Source organism: Eumetopias jubatus, unplaced genomic scaffold (genome assembly GCF_037043125.1).
Source record: "Eumetopias jubatus isolate StellerSeaLion01/CBP00866 unplaced genomic scaffold, mEumJub1_p1.0 scaffold_7, whole genome shotgun sequence".
In the NCBI taxonomy this organism is placed as follows: Eukaryota; Metazoa; Chordata; class Mammalia; order Carnivora; family Otariidae; genus Eumetopias; species Eumetopias jubatus.
Genome location: NW_028274813.1, coordinates 13,445,637 through 13,462,867, shown reverse-complemented (window position 1 = coordinate 13,462,867; position 17,231 = coordinate 13,445,637). Strand labels below are relative to the sequence as shown.

Below are 17,231 nucleotides of genomic sequence, written 5' to 3'. Positions count from 1 at the left end.
TGGGCCTTCCTGGTCCTGATCTGGGCAGGTCTCTCCCTGCACAGGATGGCAGGGCTGGGCTCTGACCCTCCAGCCAGGGTGAGCTGCTGCCCCACTGGACGCCTGCCCTTTCCTGCCAGTCTCTCATGTTGAAAATTCCATGATTTGTGTGCATCCAAAGCCTCAGATGCCTCCTGATAACGTCAGTGCTGAGGCTGGGGTGCCTACCTGCTCTGCCCACGGCCTTTGCTAGCACTGTTACCTCCCCAGACCTCAGCTGCTCCCTTGCCTGCCTGCCCGGTGAGTCAGGAAGGTTGTGCTCAGCGGGGGTGGGGCGCCTCGAGATCGGAACTCAGGCTCCCCCACCGCCATTTCCTGGGGGTCCTGGCAAGGACTGGAGAGGTCTGCTCAGCTTCTCTCTGGTTCTTGTGCTTTACTATCCACTCTTTCGGTGTCAAAGTCTCTGGCTTCACATTTGGCCCCAACACATCTCTGCCGACGCCTCATGGTGGCAGAAGAGCTGCTGAAGTTCCAGCCTCAGCTCTCGGGTTTAAGTCCAGTGGGGGAATGAGAGCCTTTCCTTCCAGCTCCCCCCTTAACTGGGCCACTTCAGGTCGCATGCTCGGTCCCAATCCTCTGTGCCCATGAATGCAGGTATCAACTGCCAGACCCGAGTGCCCCGCTCCCATCCAGACAACAGGGCAGCCATGGGAAGGGGACAGTCGGGGGCCTCCCAGTGCCAACGGCTGACCTGGTGCACACCGCTTCCCACCCCAGGAACCGAGCCTTAACCCCTCGGCTCTGTGGGCTTTCACCACCGACACAGGCCACGGGTCCATTTAAAAATCATTTTATTATTAACATCATCTTCCCATTTAGCCAAGTGTCTGTCATGTATAAGGAATGTCGGTAAATATTCCATTTGAAGCTTCTTTGTACATATTTCCATCGATAAATAAACTCTGAATTCACATAAAAAAGTTAAACTTAAATAGCTCCTATTTCCTTCTCTTGTAACAGGCATATATTGGTGAAATAGAAACATTCTCCAACTCAGGCTTTGCTCTAAGTGAGGACAGGAATTCACACGGTACAATTATTGACAACGAAACCAAGAAATCGTCAGCTGGTGTCCTGGCTTGGACTAGCACTGAGGTGGGAAACAGGAAATTCACATTTGGTTTCCGGGCCGAGGTTGGGGCAGGAGTGGTAGGGGAAGGAGAGTTTTCTTTACAGCTCTGATAAAAATAATCTGCTCTGCCACTGAATTTTAACTTTGGATATATTCTTCTACATTTGCTGATTAAGTCCATTATCATTTGACTTTAAAACGCAGATGTCGACTAACAAAATATGGCACAGAATCCATTTTGAACAATGTTCAGTAGGTTCAAAAACTATCATCGGGCTGGCCAAAACAGTAACAGAAATGCGTGTGGGGAGAGCGATGAACTGGGGCTCGTTCCGTTAGTGCAGTGTGGTCAGTCACACGTCCATCCGTGGCCTCGGTGCGGCGGGGGGGGGTGGGGGGTGGGATGGGCGGGATGGGGGGGCGGGGCCCCAGGTGGGGCCCTGGGGGCCTGAGCAGCAGTGAGGCTGGCAGGCGCCTGCTCAGAGCACCCGGGGGATGATGGTGAAGGGCACGGCGGGGCTGCTGGCCTCCAGCTCCAGGGCCGTCAGGAAGCACTCGGTGGCTGCTGCGTCGTTGCCCTGGGCTTGCAGGACCTCGCCCAGCCCGTTCCACACCTCATGGGCTGTCGAGTTCACCTGCACCGCATCCCGGAGGATCTTCTCTGCTAGACTGTAGCGGCCCAGCTGATGAAGGATCAGGGCCTGCAGGCATCGGGGAGACGGACACACAGACAGACAGTCAGAGAGACTCTGCAGCTCTCGGCTCTTACCTGTCCTCGAGTTCCCGCAGGATTCTGGGAGGCGGGCATGGATCGCCAGCGGGCTGGGCACACAGAGTACGTTCAAATTCTTCCTGCTCTTGGGGGCGATCATCAAAAGAGTGACCCGTGTTGGGCCGTTTTGGAAAGATAAAAAACTGGCAATTTGACATGGTTCAGGTGAGTACTTAACGCCCAGGAGTGAACCAATCGGGATGGCCAGTCGGTACCGACCCAATGGGCCGCCCTGCGTGTGCTGGCTGGTATCTAATGGCTTTTCTAACCTAGAGAAATGTTATTTGTGGCATTACTGTCGGTCATGATTAGAACTGAATTTTTTTTCATTGGTCGCAGTTCCCCCTACCATAAAGAAGCCCCTGCCTTCACCGCCCCCTGCTCACCACAAGCAGAGCTGTCATTTTCCATAGTTTTATTTGTTTCAAAGATTGATTGATTTTAGAGAGAGTGAGAAAGAGAGAAAGAGTGTGAGTAGGGGGAGGGGCAGAGGGAGAGAGAAGCAGAGTCCCCGATGAGGATGGAGTCTGACGTGGGGCTGGATCTCACGACCCCAAGATCATGACCTGGGCCGAAATCAAGAATCAGACGCTTAACCGATTGAGCCACCCAGGTGCCCCCATTTTACACAGTTTTAATTAGGATGTAGGCGTTGGTCCCCAAATATTTTACCATAACCGTGTTTCCCAGTCGTGCCTCCCTATGACTGATGGGTTCGCACTCTTTCATCCAATGACAGACTCTCGTTTCCTCAATCTCTCCCTCACGGGGCAGAGATTGAGGTTGCACCCACTCTCTTCGCTATTATAAATCACGCTGCGCTGAACATCCTTCCAGACAGTACCAATGCACCCTTATCGAACAGCACATTGAAAAGCAGTGAGAGGGCGAGAGGGTCAGCTAGCTTGTGTCCAGCCCAGAAGAAGAAATCTGCGCAGGTTCCTGTCTGCTGAGATAGAGCAGATAACTACTTAACAAAGTGGAATTGAACATGTCGGTTCTTCCAAAGGATGACTTTCAGAGCTTTGAAGTGACAAAAAACAAAACAAAACCAAACAAACAAAAAAACAAACCAAAAAAACCCCCCAGAACCCAACACTTAAGTTCAACGAATTCAATTTAAAAAACTAAAAACTTTTGTTCAAAGAAAAAAAATCTCGAAAGTTAAAGAACAGTCTAGACAACTGTGATTGCAGATGAAGAGCAGTCCTCTAAAAGGTGTAAACAAAGACATGGAAAATATGTAACCTCAATTGTTAGTAAAGAAATGCAGGTCTCAGTAAGGAACATTCTGTGCTTATGAGCTCAGCGGCAGACTGCGTTGTCACGCCGTCATGACGCGGGGGGCAGGGGACCGACCCCTGACACTCTGCTAGCGGCTCCAAGAGGGACACGACCCTGTGCGGATATAATGTGCAGAGTGTTTGGAGAACCCCAGTCAGGCCACTTTGGGGAAATCTGCTCTAAAGGAAGAATCTCCAAATGGTGGTCAAGCTGGTTCCACTGAGCCCCATCCAGGGCTTCTGCGAGGAGCCCCACAAAGGACGCTGCCCCACCTACAAGCACCCAGCACAGGAGCCGTGAGACGACCTGGGCAGAGCTCAAGGTCAGCGGGGCCACAGTCAAGGAGAACCACGAGCCCAGGGCAGTGCATGATCTGTGGAGGGTATGGAGAGATCTCCATACCGTAGCTCTGGCTCCCTGAGTGAGGAGGCAGAGGAGGAGGCCTCGGGCAGACAGAGGCTGTCCTCCCCTGGCCAGGGTGCAGCAGACCTTAGGGTCAGCTCTACTCTCTCTGGGGAGAAAATCGAAAGGAAACAGTATACATTCCCTCTCTTATTAACATCTATGCATGCCTTAAGCATGTTCACGCGGGAGCCCAGGTCCTAAATCGGATCCATCAGGCAGAAGGGTGGCTCCCTCCCTGAGGCTTCAGGACACGGGCAGTGGCCCGGAGTCAGCCCTTGCCATGAGGACTTCCCCTTGCCTTCTGAGGTTTCCTCTCGTCAGACTACAGACCTTCCTGTTCTCCAGTGTGAACTGCTGGGTTTCAGCGGCCTTGCCCAGGCTGCTCAGGGTCAGCTGTGCAGAGACAACCCCGCCCCCGGGAGAGCCTCCCAGCTCTCTCCCCAGAGCTGCCGTCCCCCACCCACCGGTGAGCGGGCCAGGGAACTGTGTGCCGAGAGCGGGGACAGACGTCCAGCACGGACCTGGCTTCCTGGCGGGATGACGGATAGTGATAATAGAGGACATGTCCACACCTGTCTGCAAGGCCCGCTTCTGCTGCCGTGAAGTAAGATCCCGCAGTGGGGGAGCACCTATCCACGGTGGGGAGATCTCCCCACGCACTGCCCCGTTTGGGCTCCTACAGGCAGCATCCCCGGCCCTAGGTGCCCAGCCAGCTACTACGGAGCTGGGCTAGAACCTGCATATCCTAACTCTTAGGGTCTGCCTGAAATCCATTTGGGGGCAGAGTCTCGGGTGGGGCAGTAATAAGTAGGCACCTTTGTCTCCTGGTGGGGTGCTGTCCCCCCTCTGGCCCTCCTTCAGAGAAACTTGGGACAGCTCGATGCCCACACTTCTCAATCTTGGCAGTCAGGCGGAAAAGAATGGGAGGCCTTCCCTAGGTGGTGTGCAACAGGATGTGAGGGCCGACGAGCTCCTGCCTCCTTTCTTCCAGGGGAGGTTATCAGCTTGAGCTCACTCTAGAACATTTGATTTAACCAACAGAGAAGTAAGAGGAGGGAGAGGGTGTGGGCGGTGGCAGCAAGCAGGGGCCTGAGGTTGACAAACATGGCCCCATTCTACTCCTTCAAGGTGTGACTTTCTCAGCGCATCACATTACCGAATACACACAACCCTTTTCTGAGGGGCTGTGCGTGCTGGGGAATGGCTGATGAGGGACAGGCGCCCTGGTGAGATGCAAAGAGGCGTCCCTGGTTTCTTGGCTGCAGGCCGAGAATATAATTTAGGTCCCGCTAGGCTCTGCTGCAGAGCCAGCCCCACGCTGTTTTCTTCCTCTACACGGAATGTTTTCGAATGTTTTCTCCCCATCAGGCGCGATGCTAGGCACGTGTACTTGGCTCAGCTCACATTACCACCGCTTTAGATACAAAGAGACAAGGTTCAGCAAGGCCAGGGATCTTGGCCAAGGTCACAGGGCCAATGAATACGGAGCTGCAGGCCAGCCCAGGTCTGCCTGCGGCGAAAACCCCCATGCTCCCCACTATACCTTCCTACCTGCTTCCCTGCTCACTGCTGCCTCTGTCGCTTTAAGAGACAAGCCTGGAGCCCCTCGGGCACTAACCCAGTTACATCTGAGCAAGAGCAAATGGACATCTGCCGGGTGGGTCTTCCCTTTCATTTCTCCAACCATGGATCACTGGCTCTGTCGCTCCTCCCCGTGGTTATGACGTGGCTCCTCTCCAGCCTAGCTTTTCTCCCCCTCAGAAGGCTGCTTGGGAGCATCCTATATATTCACTCAAGGACTAGGAGGGCTCCTTGCTTCCCTTTGGTGGCCTACAGGCTGGCTGTAATCTTAAGGCTTGGGATGGATGTAGGTGCCAAAGGACTGGGGGTCTTGTTAGCCAGAAAGCGGGCCAATGAGAGGTGGAGACCCAGCAGGGCCAGGGCCTTGGCCTTGGCCCAGCAAGACCCAGAGGTCACTGCTCTCAGTAGCAATGATCTGCCCCCACCCTGCTGGAGTGGAGACAAGGACCCCAGCCTTTTTGCTGGGAATTTTGTTTAGAAGATGGCAGGCTGCTAAATCTGGCTGTAGCCTATCCTGTGGGCTCCAGCGTATACAGCAGGGGGCAAGTTTACTCACCCCCAAATGCCTGCAGAGAACCAGCCAATGGGCTAATCTGACCTATCACCCTCTGTCCTGGGCAGCTGAGAGTCTTCATGTCCTCTAGGGTTCTGGGGTTCTTGTGGGCTTGGAAATTTTCAGCCCATATACCTGGACTTATATTCCTGATGTAGGAACAGGCTACCCTTTCCAGATGACCTTGAAGCTTCCAGAGCAATCTGTTTAGTGGAATTAATTCCTAAAGCTGGAGCTGCTCAGGGAGACATCAGACGCTTGCCAGGGGCTGGCAGCTCAGGCTTGGCAAGGGAGTGAAAAATCAGCCTCTGCCTAGTGCCCCAGCAAGCCAAGAGCAGCTCAGAAATCAGTCACATAATGGGATCAAGGACAAGCTCCGGCAGGACAAGCTCTGGCTGGGCTCTGAGCCGTTGCAGGCAGGTTGGCCAGAGGTGGGCTAGAACCTGGCTGTCAGGACTGACAGCTGCCCGTCCCCCCAAAAACCCCGGTGTGCTGGGAGGGGGCTTCCTTGGCTTTATTGTGCTCTTTTGCACTAGAACCCTGACACCTTTTCCAATTCTATAGGCCCTGCTTCCTCTCTTCTCCAGCCATCAAAGGCCTAACTCCTGAGGCTGGCATTAACTATTCTCACCACTGGCTGGATCCAACTTTCTCCTAGTATAGATCTCTAAAAGCCCATGCATTTCTGCAGGATGCATCCCCCAGGCCCCTTTCACCTCTCCAACGTTAGCCGTTCCTGGTCTGGCCCCTCCTGCTGCAGCTCTAGTCCATCTGCTCAAAGCCCTGTTGATCACCATTCCCCCAAGAGCCCAGTCCACACTGCTCCCCGAGCCCCAACCTTCGGCAGTACTACCCAGAGGCATGGGTCCTGCTCCCAGCCCTCAGGCTGGCAGGAGACAGAGATTTCCAGGACGGACATATTTCATTACCAGAATAACCCACCTTCTCCCCCATATCAAAATCCCAAGCCCTGCTGAGTGACTGTCCAGACCCCAGCCATGTGCTGGGGATACGGAGGAGGCCAAGGAGCAAGGCTGCTCTCCAAGCTTGGGGCCCCGGTGCAAATCCTACTGAGACCGAGCGATGGCTGCACGCTGGGTGCTGGGCTGTGTCGAAGACCTAAGACACTTGCAGGCAGCGAGTGGCCCGAGCTGAGACGTGAACTCTCGCGGTTCGTGCCTGCTCCTCACACCAGACCCTCTTTCCTTCTCTGGGAGAGGTTGTGCAAACAGGTCCTCGCCCTTCTCAACCCTGCCGTTCCTGAGCCGTTGCAGGTGAGGAGCCACCGGGGCTGGCCTTCCTGGAGGCAGGGAACCACGCACAGGGATCTCATTTGTCCCCTTCTCTGGACACAAATGAAGACAGCCTCCCAAACTGGTGATTATTACAATCAGGTGTTCTGTACCAACAAGACCCTGGTGCTGTACCAAACCGGAAGTAAGGGAGGAAATTAAACCTGTTATTTCAAACGAGACAAAACGGACTTGGCTAATTTGAGGACAATTAGTCTCTTCCTCACTCATGTCTTGAGAGAGAGAGAGAGAGAGAGAGAGAGAGAGAGAGTGTGTGTGTGTGTGTGTGTGTGTGTGTGTGTGTGTGTGATAACTGATGCCCGAGGACTGAAGACCTTGCCACATGCTGCAGGCAGGCTTCCTGCTCCAGCCCTGGGTCAGGTGACCGGCAGCGAAGGCTGCAGGACCCAAGCCCCTCTGGGAGACTTCAGACATCCCCGCGGTGCTCTGCGCAAGTGCCAAGTCAGCCCTTTGCTGGGCTCAAGGGCATGGCACGGGCCACTGCTTGTCCCTGGAGGCGTATGGGCACAGAGAGATAATGTCCCTGCAAGGAAGCGTCCTTCCCAATGCCGAGCCGCCGCTAAAAAGCAGCCGTGCAGCTCAGCTCTAGCTGGGGGTCAGACAGCGGTCTCCCCGTGGCTATCGCTTCTCCCCAGGCGGGAGGCCCTGGAAATCCCACGCTCGGCAGCAGGGTGGGGACGGAGACTGCTTCGCGCTTGCCCTGCCCCCTGTGGGCACGGCTCTCGGCTTCTGGAGCAGAGATCAGCGGCTGCCCTTGCCGTGTCAGAGCTGTCCTGGGCTTTGCAGAGACCTCCCAAGGCCAGGGTGGGGGAGGTCGTCTGGTGTGAGGGGCGGCACTGGAGTATTTCAGAGTCTGGGTCAGAGGCTCCACCATCGCACCATTGCGGGGCTTGGGGCCGGAGCTTAGGGGAGCCTTGTCAGGAGGCTCCTCCAAAAATACAGATAAACCCGAGAGGACGAACGCATGGATCCACCAGGCTCGATTCATTTCTAACATGTAAAGTATTATAACCAATGCACTATGTGTGTCACCCGTCGCCAAATGCCTCCCTAACTGTCCTGTGGTACGAGGTGCTTTATGTCCATCCCAGCTCGCCCACTCGGCCTTGCTCCGAATGCCTGCAGGGCGGGGACTGGGCAGGCAGTGATCGTCTCTGTACTGTCAGGCCTGGTGCCGAGCAAGCAGGCTACATTCAGTGCGGAATGAATAAATGAGGAGACCCCAAATATCTACGAGACGAGAATCGTGTGTAAAGCCACTGCTGACCAAGTCTAGGTCTGTCTAGCCCAGAGCCGGCGCCCCCGCCCACCCGAGCATGCCTCAAAGAGGGTGAAGGATTTTGCCAGTACCCAGGAGCCAGGGGCCTCAGGGCAAGGGCTGTGCCCGGAGGAAGCAGACGGGGGCTCATGACCAGATCTACAGCCTCTCTGGGGCCATTCAAGTCAAACCAGCACCTCCAAGGCTTTCGGACGAAGATACATAAGCCTCCCCCTGGCGGGACTTCTGTTGTCAGGACCCTGCGATTGTGATGGCAGCTAAAGGAAAGCCCATTTCCCCAGCCTGTCACCCTCCGGGACAATGACAGAGCTGCCGAGCTGGTTGCAGCCTGAGCTGCGGCGGTGCTTGCCACAGCTGGCTCGTTGTGGGGGTTCAGGACCCAGGCGAGGGGTTACAAAGATCTCTGCAGGCTCTGGCAACAGCCAGAGGACCCGCCCAGCACAGGGGAAAGGCCTGGCACTCTCTTCCAGAGTGCGGAGTGTAGGTTAAGAGCGTGGCCTGAGGCTCCCTGGGACAGGGTGTGAACCAGCTCCACCAGTGACTTGGCGACTTCTGGGTCCCAGATGCTTTGTCTGTATACCGGGGACAAGTACCAATTCACAGGAGAGTCGTGAGGCCCAAATGAGAGCAAGTTTTCATAAAGCGCTCGGTAAACCTTTGGTGAATGGTCACCCCGATCGATATGATTACCACCCTTATTGTTACTCTTACCAACCGAGGGGAGGGGAGGTCCTTCCCAGATGCCCACGGTTGCAGGACTCTTCACTGCCAACCGCGTGTCCCTCTGGACAGTTCTCTGTAAGAGCAAGGATCGTCTGATTTGTTCTTGCATGTGCGGTCCCCGGGGTGGGACGGGCACAGAGGAGGTTCCTGGTGCATATCTGGTGAAGGGACGGAAGGATGGACGAGTGGATGGCGTGGGACACTGCGTGAGGGTGGGGAGGACGGAGCTGGGCATGACTTCCTGCCAATGCTCCAAACTCCTGGCCTCAGGTCACCCTGTCCACGCTGCCACTGGAGCCCATCCACTCGGAGCCTCCTCTGCCTTCCAGGGAAGGCCAGAATGGGGCTAGATCCCTGAAGGGGCTGGGAGGAGGGAGCCTGGTGTGGTGCCTGGCACAGGGCACAAATCCCGAGTCTCTGACCCCAAGCTCCGTGCTCTGACTCGGCCCTCAGCCCCACCTGCTTGGAGCTGTCCTGCCCCGGGCTATTTGTGCGGCAGAAGGAGAGCTTCCTGGAAGCCCACGGCCCCCCTCCCCAGAGGAACAGGGACCCCCTGTGACCTCCCGCCCCACCCCAGACGTTGTAGACTGGCAGGGCAGGAGTCTGCATTAGCTGAAGCAGAAGCATCATCGAGGAAACCAGCACGCTAGCCCCCGATTCTCGTCAGGGATTTGCCTTTTCCTTCCTGAGGATGCAATCCATCAGACAGGAGCGGGGTGCTGGTGGCTGTGTTCTCAAACCAGAATCTAACAGTCTGCCTGCCAGGGCCACCCTGAGAAGGCCAGGCGAGACAAGGGCTCTGCAAAGACTTTCTTGGATCAGCCGTGGGAAGGCAAGGTGAGGGGCTGCCCGTCTCCTTTCCCCGGGAGTGGCCCTTTCTTCTCTGGTGAGGATCAAAGGCACGGACAGTTCTGAGCACCCGGCATTTTGTGGGCGCAGCTGAGGGGCCAGCCGGAGCCCCGCCCTGCTTTGCCAACAATGCCTCGAAAAGGAGCTGAAAACACACTTGGATGGGGAGGGGGTGGGGCTCAGCTTCTCTACCTGGACTCCAGCGGCTCCGGGTGAGGTCTGGTCTACACCCGGCTCTGTTTTATGTTTCCTTTCTGTGTGTTTTGAGTGCTTAGAAATGCACGCTGCCTTGCCAGGGGGCTGAGTGTGTGTGTCCTGGCCAACTATGCTGGCCTTGGAAGGGCCTCCTAACCAGAAGAGGAGCTCCAAGGGGGCCGGATCCTAGGTGTCCTGGCCAATGCCAAGGTCATCACTGCCCTGCAGCCCTGAGACATGTCTGCCCGCTGAACCTCCGGAGTCAGGTGGGGTTCACACACTGCAACTCAGCCCCCTTTTGGCTAGGTCAGTCAAGCGTGAGTTGGGGGTGCCCCGGAGAAGGGCCTCCTGGAGGGTCAGATGGTGGGAATTTTGGGGTAAGGACTGGTATGGAGCTGGTCTTTTCATTTTGGCCATTTTACTTCGTTTTGGCCCAGTTTCTGCAAAGGCCAAGGCCAGCCATTCCTGGCAACCTCATGACCGTCCACAGACAGCAGGCTCGCGTGCGGCAGCCACGGCCACCAGCCAGGTTCTCCAGGTCCTGTCCACCCCACCTGGCCCTCATGCAGGGGCAGAACATTCATGAGACCACTTAACCTTCCGAGCAAAGGACCACGGACATCCTGTACCAGGGACTCAGACTGAAGAGCAGGAAGGAAGAGGCTGAGGGACAAAGGGGAGGAGGGAGACGTGGGCTAAGTGGCTCCTGGGGAAGGGCTAGTGACTGGACAGGCCGCACTGAGAGGGAGCTCCTTGTGATGAGGTGAGCCGAAGCCAGGCCCCTGAGGTAGCTGGCCCTGCTCCATCCATGACTGGGCCAGAGATGGACATTACAGGAAAATGTTCTCGTGTCCACGGCTGGCCAGGCCTGGGGGAGGGAGAGGAAGGGGTCTGAGCACTGAACAGACACCCTTGGAGGCTTTCCCTCAGGGTGTGCTGTGAATTGGACCTGAGTATTCCAGAAGTGGGGAGGCAAAGCCCCCAGCCCCTCCCTTCCCTCCACTCAGGGAACGACCAGACATGCCTGAGAGGCTGCCGGCCTCTTCGTTCACTCAGGATATTCGACGGCTGTGGGAGGCTGTGCTCAGAAAAGGGCCCCTTTTCCAGGTCAAATGTTTTATTTGAAGAGATGTGCCTTCTGGAGACCAGGCCTTTCTAGCATTGAACTCAACTCAGAAGGAAACAAAACTCAATTTTCCCCAAACCTCTTATTTTCTAAGCCAGCAGCCAACCATCCATGGAAGCAGAGCTCCTCGGGGTGAGGAGGGGGCTCTGGCCTCTGCTTCATGACGCACGAGCCCCTGCTGCAGTCCCTGACAGGCAGCCTCCCATTGTTGCTTACTCCCTCCAGTGATGGGGAGCTCACCACTACCCCGGGCAGCCCACACCGTTAGTGGGCAGTCTGAACTGTCAGTTAAAAATGTGGAGCCCTAATTAGGCTTTTTGTCTAATTCCCACTCCCTGATGTTCGTTGAGTCCCCTGGGGTCACGTGGGAAAAGCCCCCTCCCCTCCCCTCCCCTCCCCTTTTTACCTGATAGCCCTTCAGGATCTGAAGAAAGCTTCCAGAATCACACACACGCACACGCAGTCCAGGGCATTAGAGGAACAGTAAACTCAGGCCTCCCTACTCCCCCCACCTCACCGAATTCTGCCGCTGAGCACAGCCCCCGAAGGAGACCACACGGGTGGGTTCAGAAGGACGAGCCGTTAGGCTCCAAGACGATGTGAGTGTGGCTTTTCCTTTACGTAAAGCATCTGACTGGCAGCATCTTTCAAAGCTTCTTTCCTCCAGAATGCTTTGGAATATTCTGGAGGAGCTGATTCTGCAAATAGCAGCGCGACAGGCTGTCAGGCAGGAAACATGCCAGCAGTGAGGATGGGGGCAGTCTGGCCATAAGCCAAAGGGCCTGCCCAGCCTCGCATGGATTTCACACAGAAATCCCAATTTGGCCCTGAATTTCCTCCAGCCTCATTTCTTTGAAACTGGGTACTTCAGTGTTGGTGCCAAAATATCCACATGCTGTGGTGGCTTTTAGAGAACAGTCTCTGGGGGTCATGGGGACACTGAGGGGAGGGACCACAGTCAGCCAGCCGGCCGGCAGCCTCCAAGCACCAAGCACACCCGGCCTGCCCCTGCTGCAGACAAATGGCCAGAGCGTGGTCAGGGAGCACAGAGAAGAGAACACGAGCATTCCCCAAAGGGCCAGCCTCCTAATTTCCTAAGCAGGAGACAGGGGCCCTGCGTGGGCAAGCACTCCACCCAGATCCCAGCACCCGGGTCCCAGGCTGGAGCTCTGTTCGGTCGACCATAACCACAGGCGCTTCTAGTTCTTTCCTCCCTTCTGAAAACTTCACTGAGCACCTGTGGATGTTCTGGCCCCAATGTGCTGAGAGCTGGGAGCTCAGTGGCATCGACTGTCACTCTGGTCATGCGCCCTACCCTCTCTGAGCCAGGCAGGGCTGAGTGCCCATGTGGAGGCCCAGCATCTAGAACAGAATAAGGCCCGCTGCAAGGAGAAGGGAAGACATTCCAGAAGACATGACACACCCTTTTCTTAACTAATGAGAAAACTGAAGCTCAGAGTCGGGGTGACTGGCTCATGGCCACAGAGCTACTCCTGCCTCAAAAAGCTTCATGTGGACAGGCATGTGGGCAGCCACAGCTGGGAAGGGCCTTACCGATGACAGAGACACAAGAAAAGGGTCTTGGGCAGGCCAGCACCTGGCTCAGTCCCCCAGCCAGGTGGAGCCCAAGTTGGGTCTAAGAACCCAGGTTCCAGAGGACCAGCTCAGGGCTCCTTCTCCAGGTCAGGGGACCAGGGTCTCTGGAGGGTGTTGGGCATTGAGGGGACCAAGAGACACATTCTAAGAGGACTTCTCGGGGTTATCTGGCTCTGGACGGGCCTGTCCAGGGAGGAGTCCTCTTTGGGGGAGAAGTCCTGGGGACCTGACTTCCCTGTCCAGCTCTGTCAGCCGGCCTGGGCTCTGCGGGTCTTTCTCCCACGTGGTGGCTGCCACGCTCCAGTGGGGCAAGACTGGGGGCTCTCCAGACCCAGGTGAGCACCACAGGACCTAGCGCAAGGGGGGCTGACGGGGCTGCTCACAACTTCATGACAGGAACAATGCCCACCCTACCCAGCAGGCTGTGCTGGCAGCCCAGAGGGTCCCCCACCTAGATGTCCCTCCAAGTCTGGACCCTGTCGTGCAGAGCAGGACAGCCTAGCTCCCTCCCATTCGGCTGGCTCTGCTCATCCTACAACCACCCCCCTCCATAATGTCTGCCGGCAGCTGAGATCATTTAGGAAACTGGTCACCCTCCAAATCAGAGATGGGGTACCCTGTGCCCTCAGCAGTCTCCCCTGCCCTAACTAGGACCCAGCTATCTAACACTCTGACTCCCTTTCTTTACCTGCCCTTTGGAATGAATGGTGTGGAGGTTTTGTTACTCAGGAAAAGAAAAGGTTGAGCCCCTCTCCGACTTCAGCATTGTAAAGGCTAACAAGGCATCTGCTTCCTCCCCGAAAACATCTCAAAAGCAGCCTTTGAGCTGCTCCCTTTGGGTCCCAAGCACAGCCCCCACCCCCAGCCCTGGGAGGTGAATCACTGATCTGTGTGCTAATGCCTGGGGGTCAGACACTGCTGCAGGCAGGTCCTGCGAGGCCAGGCCAAGGGCAATGGGGATCCCCGTATCTGGTGGGGTGAGCTCTCGTCCCCCTCCATTGCAACCCCCGGGGCAAGGCACGCACAGATCCCACACACACGCACACAGAAACACCGGCATCAACGCCTCTATGACTCGGCACAGCGCACTGACCTAACTGAAGAAATGTCAGACCAGGCAAGTCCCATGCACTGTCAAAGGACACCAGTGAGAACGTCCGCCTCTGCACCTCAGGCTGAGCACCCTGGCGAGGGGTGGAAAGGGGACAGGAGGCGGCCCTGGGGTCCCCAGAAACATACAGAGATGCTGGGCATCCTCCTTACCCTGACGCCTCTGACAGCTCTTGGTAAAATTCCAGATGATTCTCCACCTTCCCCTCCCCCAATTTGCCATTTAAATTGCACGCCCCGGTGTTGCAGTGAGTATTAGCTCAGAGGCTCCGTGTAGACACGAATATTAGCCACCACTTCTTAGGTGAGAGAAAGCCAGAGCTTGGCCCTGGTGCTGCGGGACCTGCACATCCCAGGCAGCATTTTCCGTGGGTGCTAACTTGGCTCCCCTGGCTCGTCCTTTTCCACTGCTAATGGGCAAGAGACTGCTGTTGACTTTCTTCTACATCTCCCTGGCTGACTTATTTATTTTTATCTACCTTCCCCAACAAGTCAGGCAGGGCGGCTGGGAAGTCAGCGCTTCCCCGTGGCCCCACGGCCCGAGTTATCCACTCAGTGGAAAGTTTGGTGCTAATCACTCCCCGGAGGCGGAGGCCCAGGCTTCCACCCTCTGGGGAGGCTGCTGCCGCCCCAGGCGGGTTCGGGAAGATGGCGTTCCACCCCAGGCCTCTGCGGCCCAGCCAGTGAGGTGTGGGCCACCGGGAAGGTCTGAGCCAACTTCAGGCCCAGCCTTCCCCCGGGGTCCGGGGACCGTGGCTTCCACAGGTGAGAAGGGCAGTGCAGGCAGATGCTTAGCTCCCCATGAGGTGATGGAGATGGGTGGGCATGGAGGCAGAGACGTGGCCCAGAGCTCTGGTGGGGCACGTGTCTGACAGGCCCCAGCTGGAGGTTCCCTAGCCTCTGGAGAATAGTCACACGTGACCCCCACAGAGCTGAGCTGAGGGCTTGCTGGGAGAGTCCTTGAAACCCCTGCCCCATTCCTGAGGTCCAGGGGAAGCATGTCACACCTTTCACTGGGGTGTCACTGACTTGCTTCTGACCATTTACCACCAAATGTGGCAAAAGTCTGTCTGAGTTATTCCCACGGACAAGTCCTGGCCTTCCCTGGGGCAGGAACACAGGGCTGGGGGGCATCTTGCCGGTCGGTCGGTCGGTGGAGGGCACACCGCCCCAGGCCAGCTCTGTGGCCCACCCCCAAGCACCCAACTTGGGCAGAAGCTTCTCTCTGCCTCACTTTTCCAGCCTAGAACACAAAGCACTGGAGTAGATGCTCAAGATGACAATTCTAGGGTCTGGTAAAATCTTCCACCAACAAGTATTTTTGGGGATCACCTATTGTACCTCCAGTTTCAGAACTTAAGCGTTAACTAGAGAAACAAGCAGAAAATGTTACAGGGCAGCGTCTCTTTCTGCAGTCTGGGGGAAAGACTGCCCACAGCATGCCAGGAAGGGACAGGGCGGGGGCCTTCCTGGAGGAGGAGAGGCGGACCCAGACCAGGCAGCGGCCCTGGAGCCCGGCTTCCCGCGGCGCTACGTTGGCCGGGCTGAGCACTGCGGGGTCGCTGGGCCGTGCCTTGTGCCTTTCTCTCTGACACTTGAAAGCTAGCCAGTGGCTGGAGACACTTTGGTGTGGACGAGTATCAGAAGACGGGCTCACTGGCGGTACCAGAAGACGACTGGATTTACAGGAAACCCTGAAAACTCAAGAAGCCAACAGTGCACAGGAAAAGGGCTCGGCTCCCAGCTGCTGGACTGTGTGCAAACTCAGGCACCTGGAGGCAGGGCCTCGGGAACTCATCTCTGTCACCCCAGGGACCCGTGTGGTCCTCGGGACCCAGTAGACACTCATCTCCCAGTCGTGAGCCAGTCACCCCCTCCTGTCCAGGCCTGGGTCCACCAGAAGGGCCTGGAAACCTCATCCAGCCACCGTGCCAGCTTGCACCTCTGGGCAAGGTACATCTCTGTCTGGGTGGTGGGGTGACAGGTGTGCTCCTCAGCCAGGCTGGCCAGCAAGGCTTCCAGACCCCAGCCCTGAAGGCCACCTGGGGACACAGGCTCATCGGGCTCCATGGAGCACATGGGCTCCACCAGCAGCCACCAGGACAACACAGAGCCAGGGTGCACCTCAGGTCTGAGCATTCAACAGGCCCTGCTGGGGGCCCCCGGACCGGGGCTCCCCCCCGCCGCCACCCTGGCCCCAGCAGCACCCTGCCGCCACTGGAGACAAACAGTTCTCTTGACAACGCCCTGAGACACAAACGCTGCTGATTCACCCCGGGGGACGTGGTCATCTTGGCAAGCGCCTTGCCCATCCCTGCCAGGGTCTGGCACCAGCTCTTCTTTCCACGTTTAAACAGAAACAAACAGAAATGATAAGATACTTCTGATGGAGAGAGGACTGGAATCAATACGCCTTGGAAAAAGTTTTTCCACAAATGACAAGAGAACTTAACAACATGGAACCCAGGCAGGCAGGGCACGGAGCTCGCTGGACAGTGCTCGGCTCTGGCCTGACTGCCCCTCCCCGCCCTCCAACCCCCGGGCATTCCTGGTGCAGCACAGCCCAGGAAAGCTCCCATCTGGTGAGAGAAGAAAACAGGCGGTGTGCTCAGAAACGGGGAGTTTTACTCCTGGTTTTTTGCCAAGACTTTCTCCCGGGGCCCCCCAGACTTGTCCCGAGGCCGGAACAGTGACAGTGGCAGACGGGCCGGGGACTCGCGGGGAACCGTTGCCATCAGGGAACCGCATGGCTGCTGCGGAAATGGGACAGGGACTCAGCCTGGCGCTTTCTTTTCCAACACAACTGAGCTCTTATCATTGGCCACTTTGATATGGAAAAGATCAGCATCAAGATCAGAGTCATTTCCTCAAAAATCCCCCATGAGCTCTAACGGGAAGAGCACAGTGATGTGCCCAGCCCCCCAAACAGAGGCTGGCAGGGCTGAGCTAACATGCACCGGCCACCTGCTGTTGGGTGGGCCGTGGCTAACAAGGAGCATCGAGCCTCCTCCCAAGCCAGATGCCCATGCACAGAGCTCCGAGACAGATCTGAGAGGGGCTGAAACAATCGTTTGCAGGGAAATGGGAAACCGGCAGCAATAGCAAGTATGGCTCCCGAGGTTCAGCGCACGGGCCTTGCATGCCGCGTGGATTTAGGAAAGGTAATGCTGAATACTGCTCCCTGGGGTCCACGAAGTGGCTTCTCAGAGCTGTGGGTGACCTGCTCGGAGGCTGTGGCTGCCAAGGAGCTGAGGGGATGAGGTCCTGTAACCCACTTGGGCACCCCCAGCTCTCTGGTCGTGATGCTGAGCTGAGGAGTGAGCCCCTCTAACAC

At 56.8% G+C, this 17,231-nt stretch overlaps 1 protein-coding gene across 4 annotated transcripts in view; it reads right to left on the bottom strand.

The window, feature by feature from the left end:
* Window positions 1-1,523: 1,523 nt before the first annotated feature.
* Window positions 1,524-17,231, bottom strand: part of TTC7B (tetratricopeptide repeat domain 7B) — a 248,846-nt gene continuing 233,138 nt past the window's right edge. For all 4 annotated transcript variants that reach the window (XM_028098223.2, XM_028098234.2, XM_028098245.2 and 1 more), the window contains one exon: window positions 1,524-1,812. In XM_028098223.2, coding sequence (XP_027954024.1) covers window positions 1,591-1,812 — 222 coding nt within the window. In that variant the 3' untranslated portion in view covers window positions 1,524-1,590. The remainder of the gene's footprint in view (window positions 1,813-17,231) is intronic.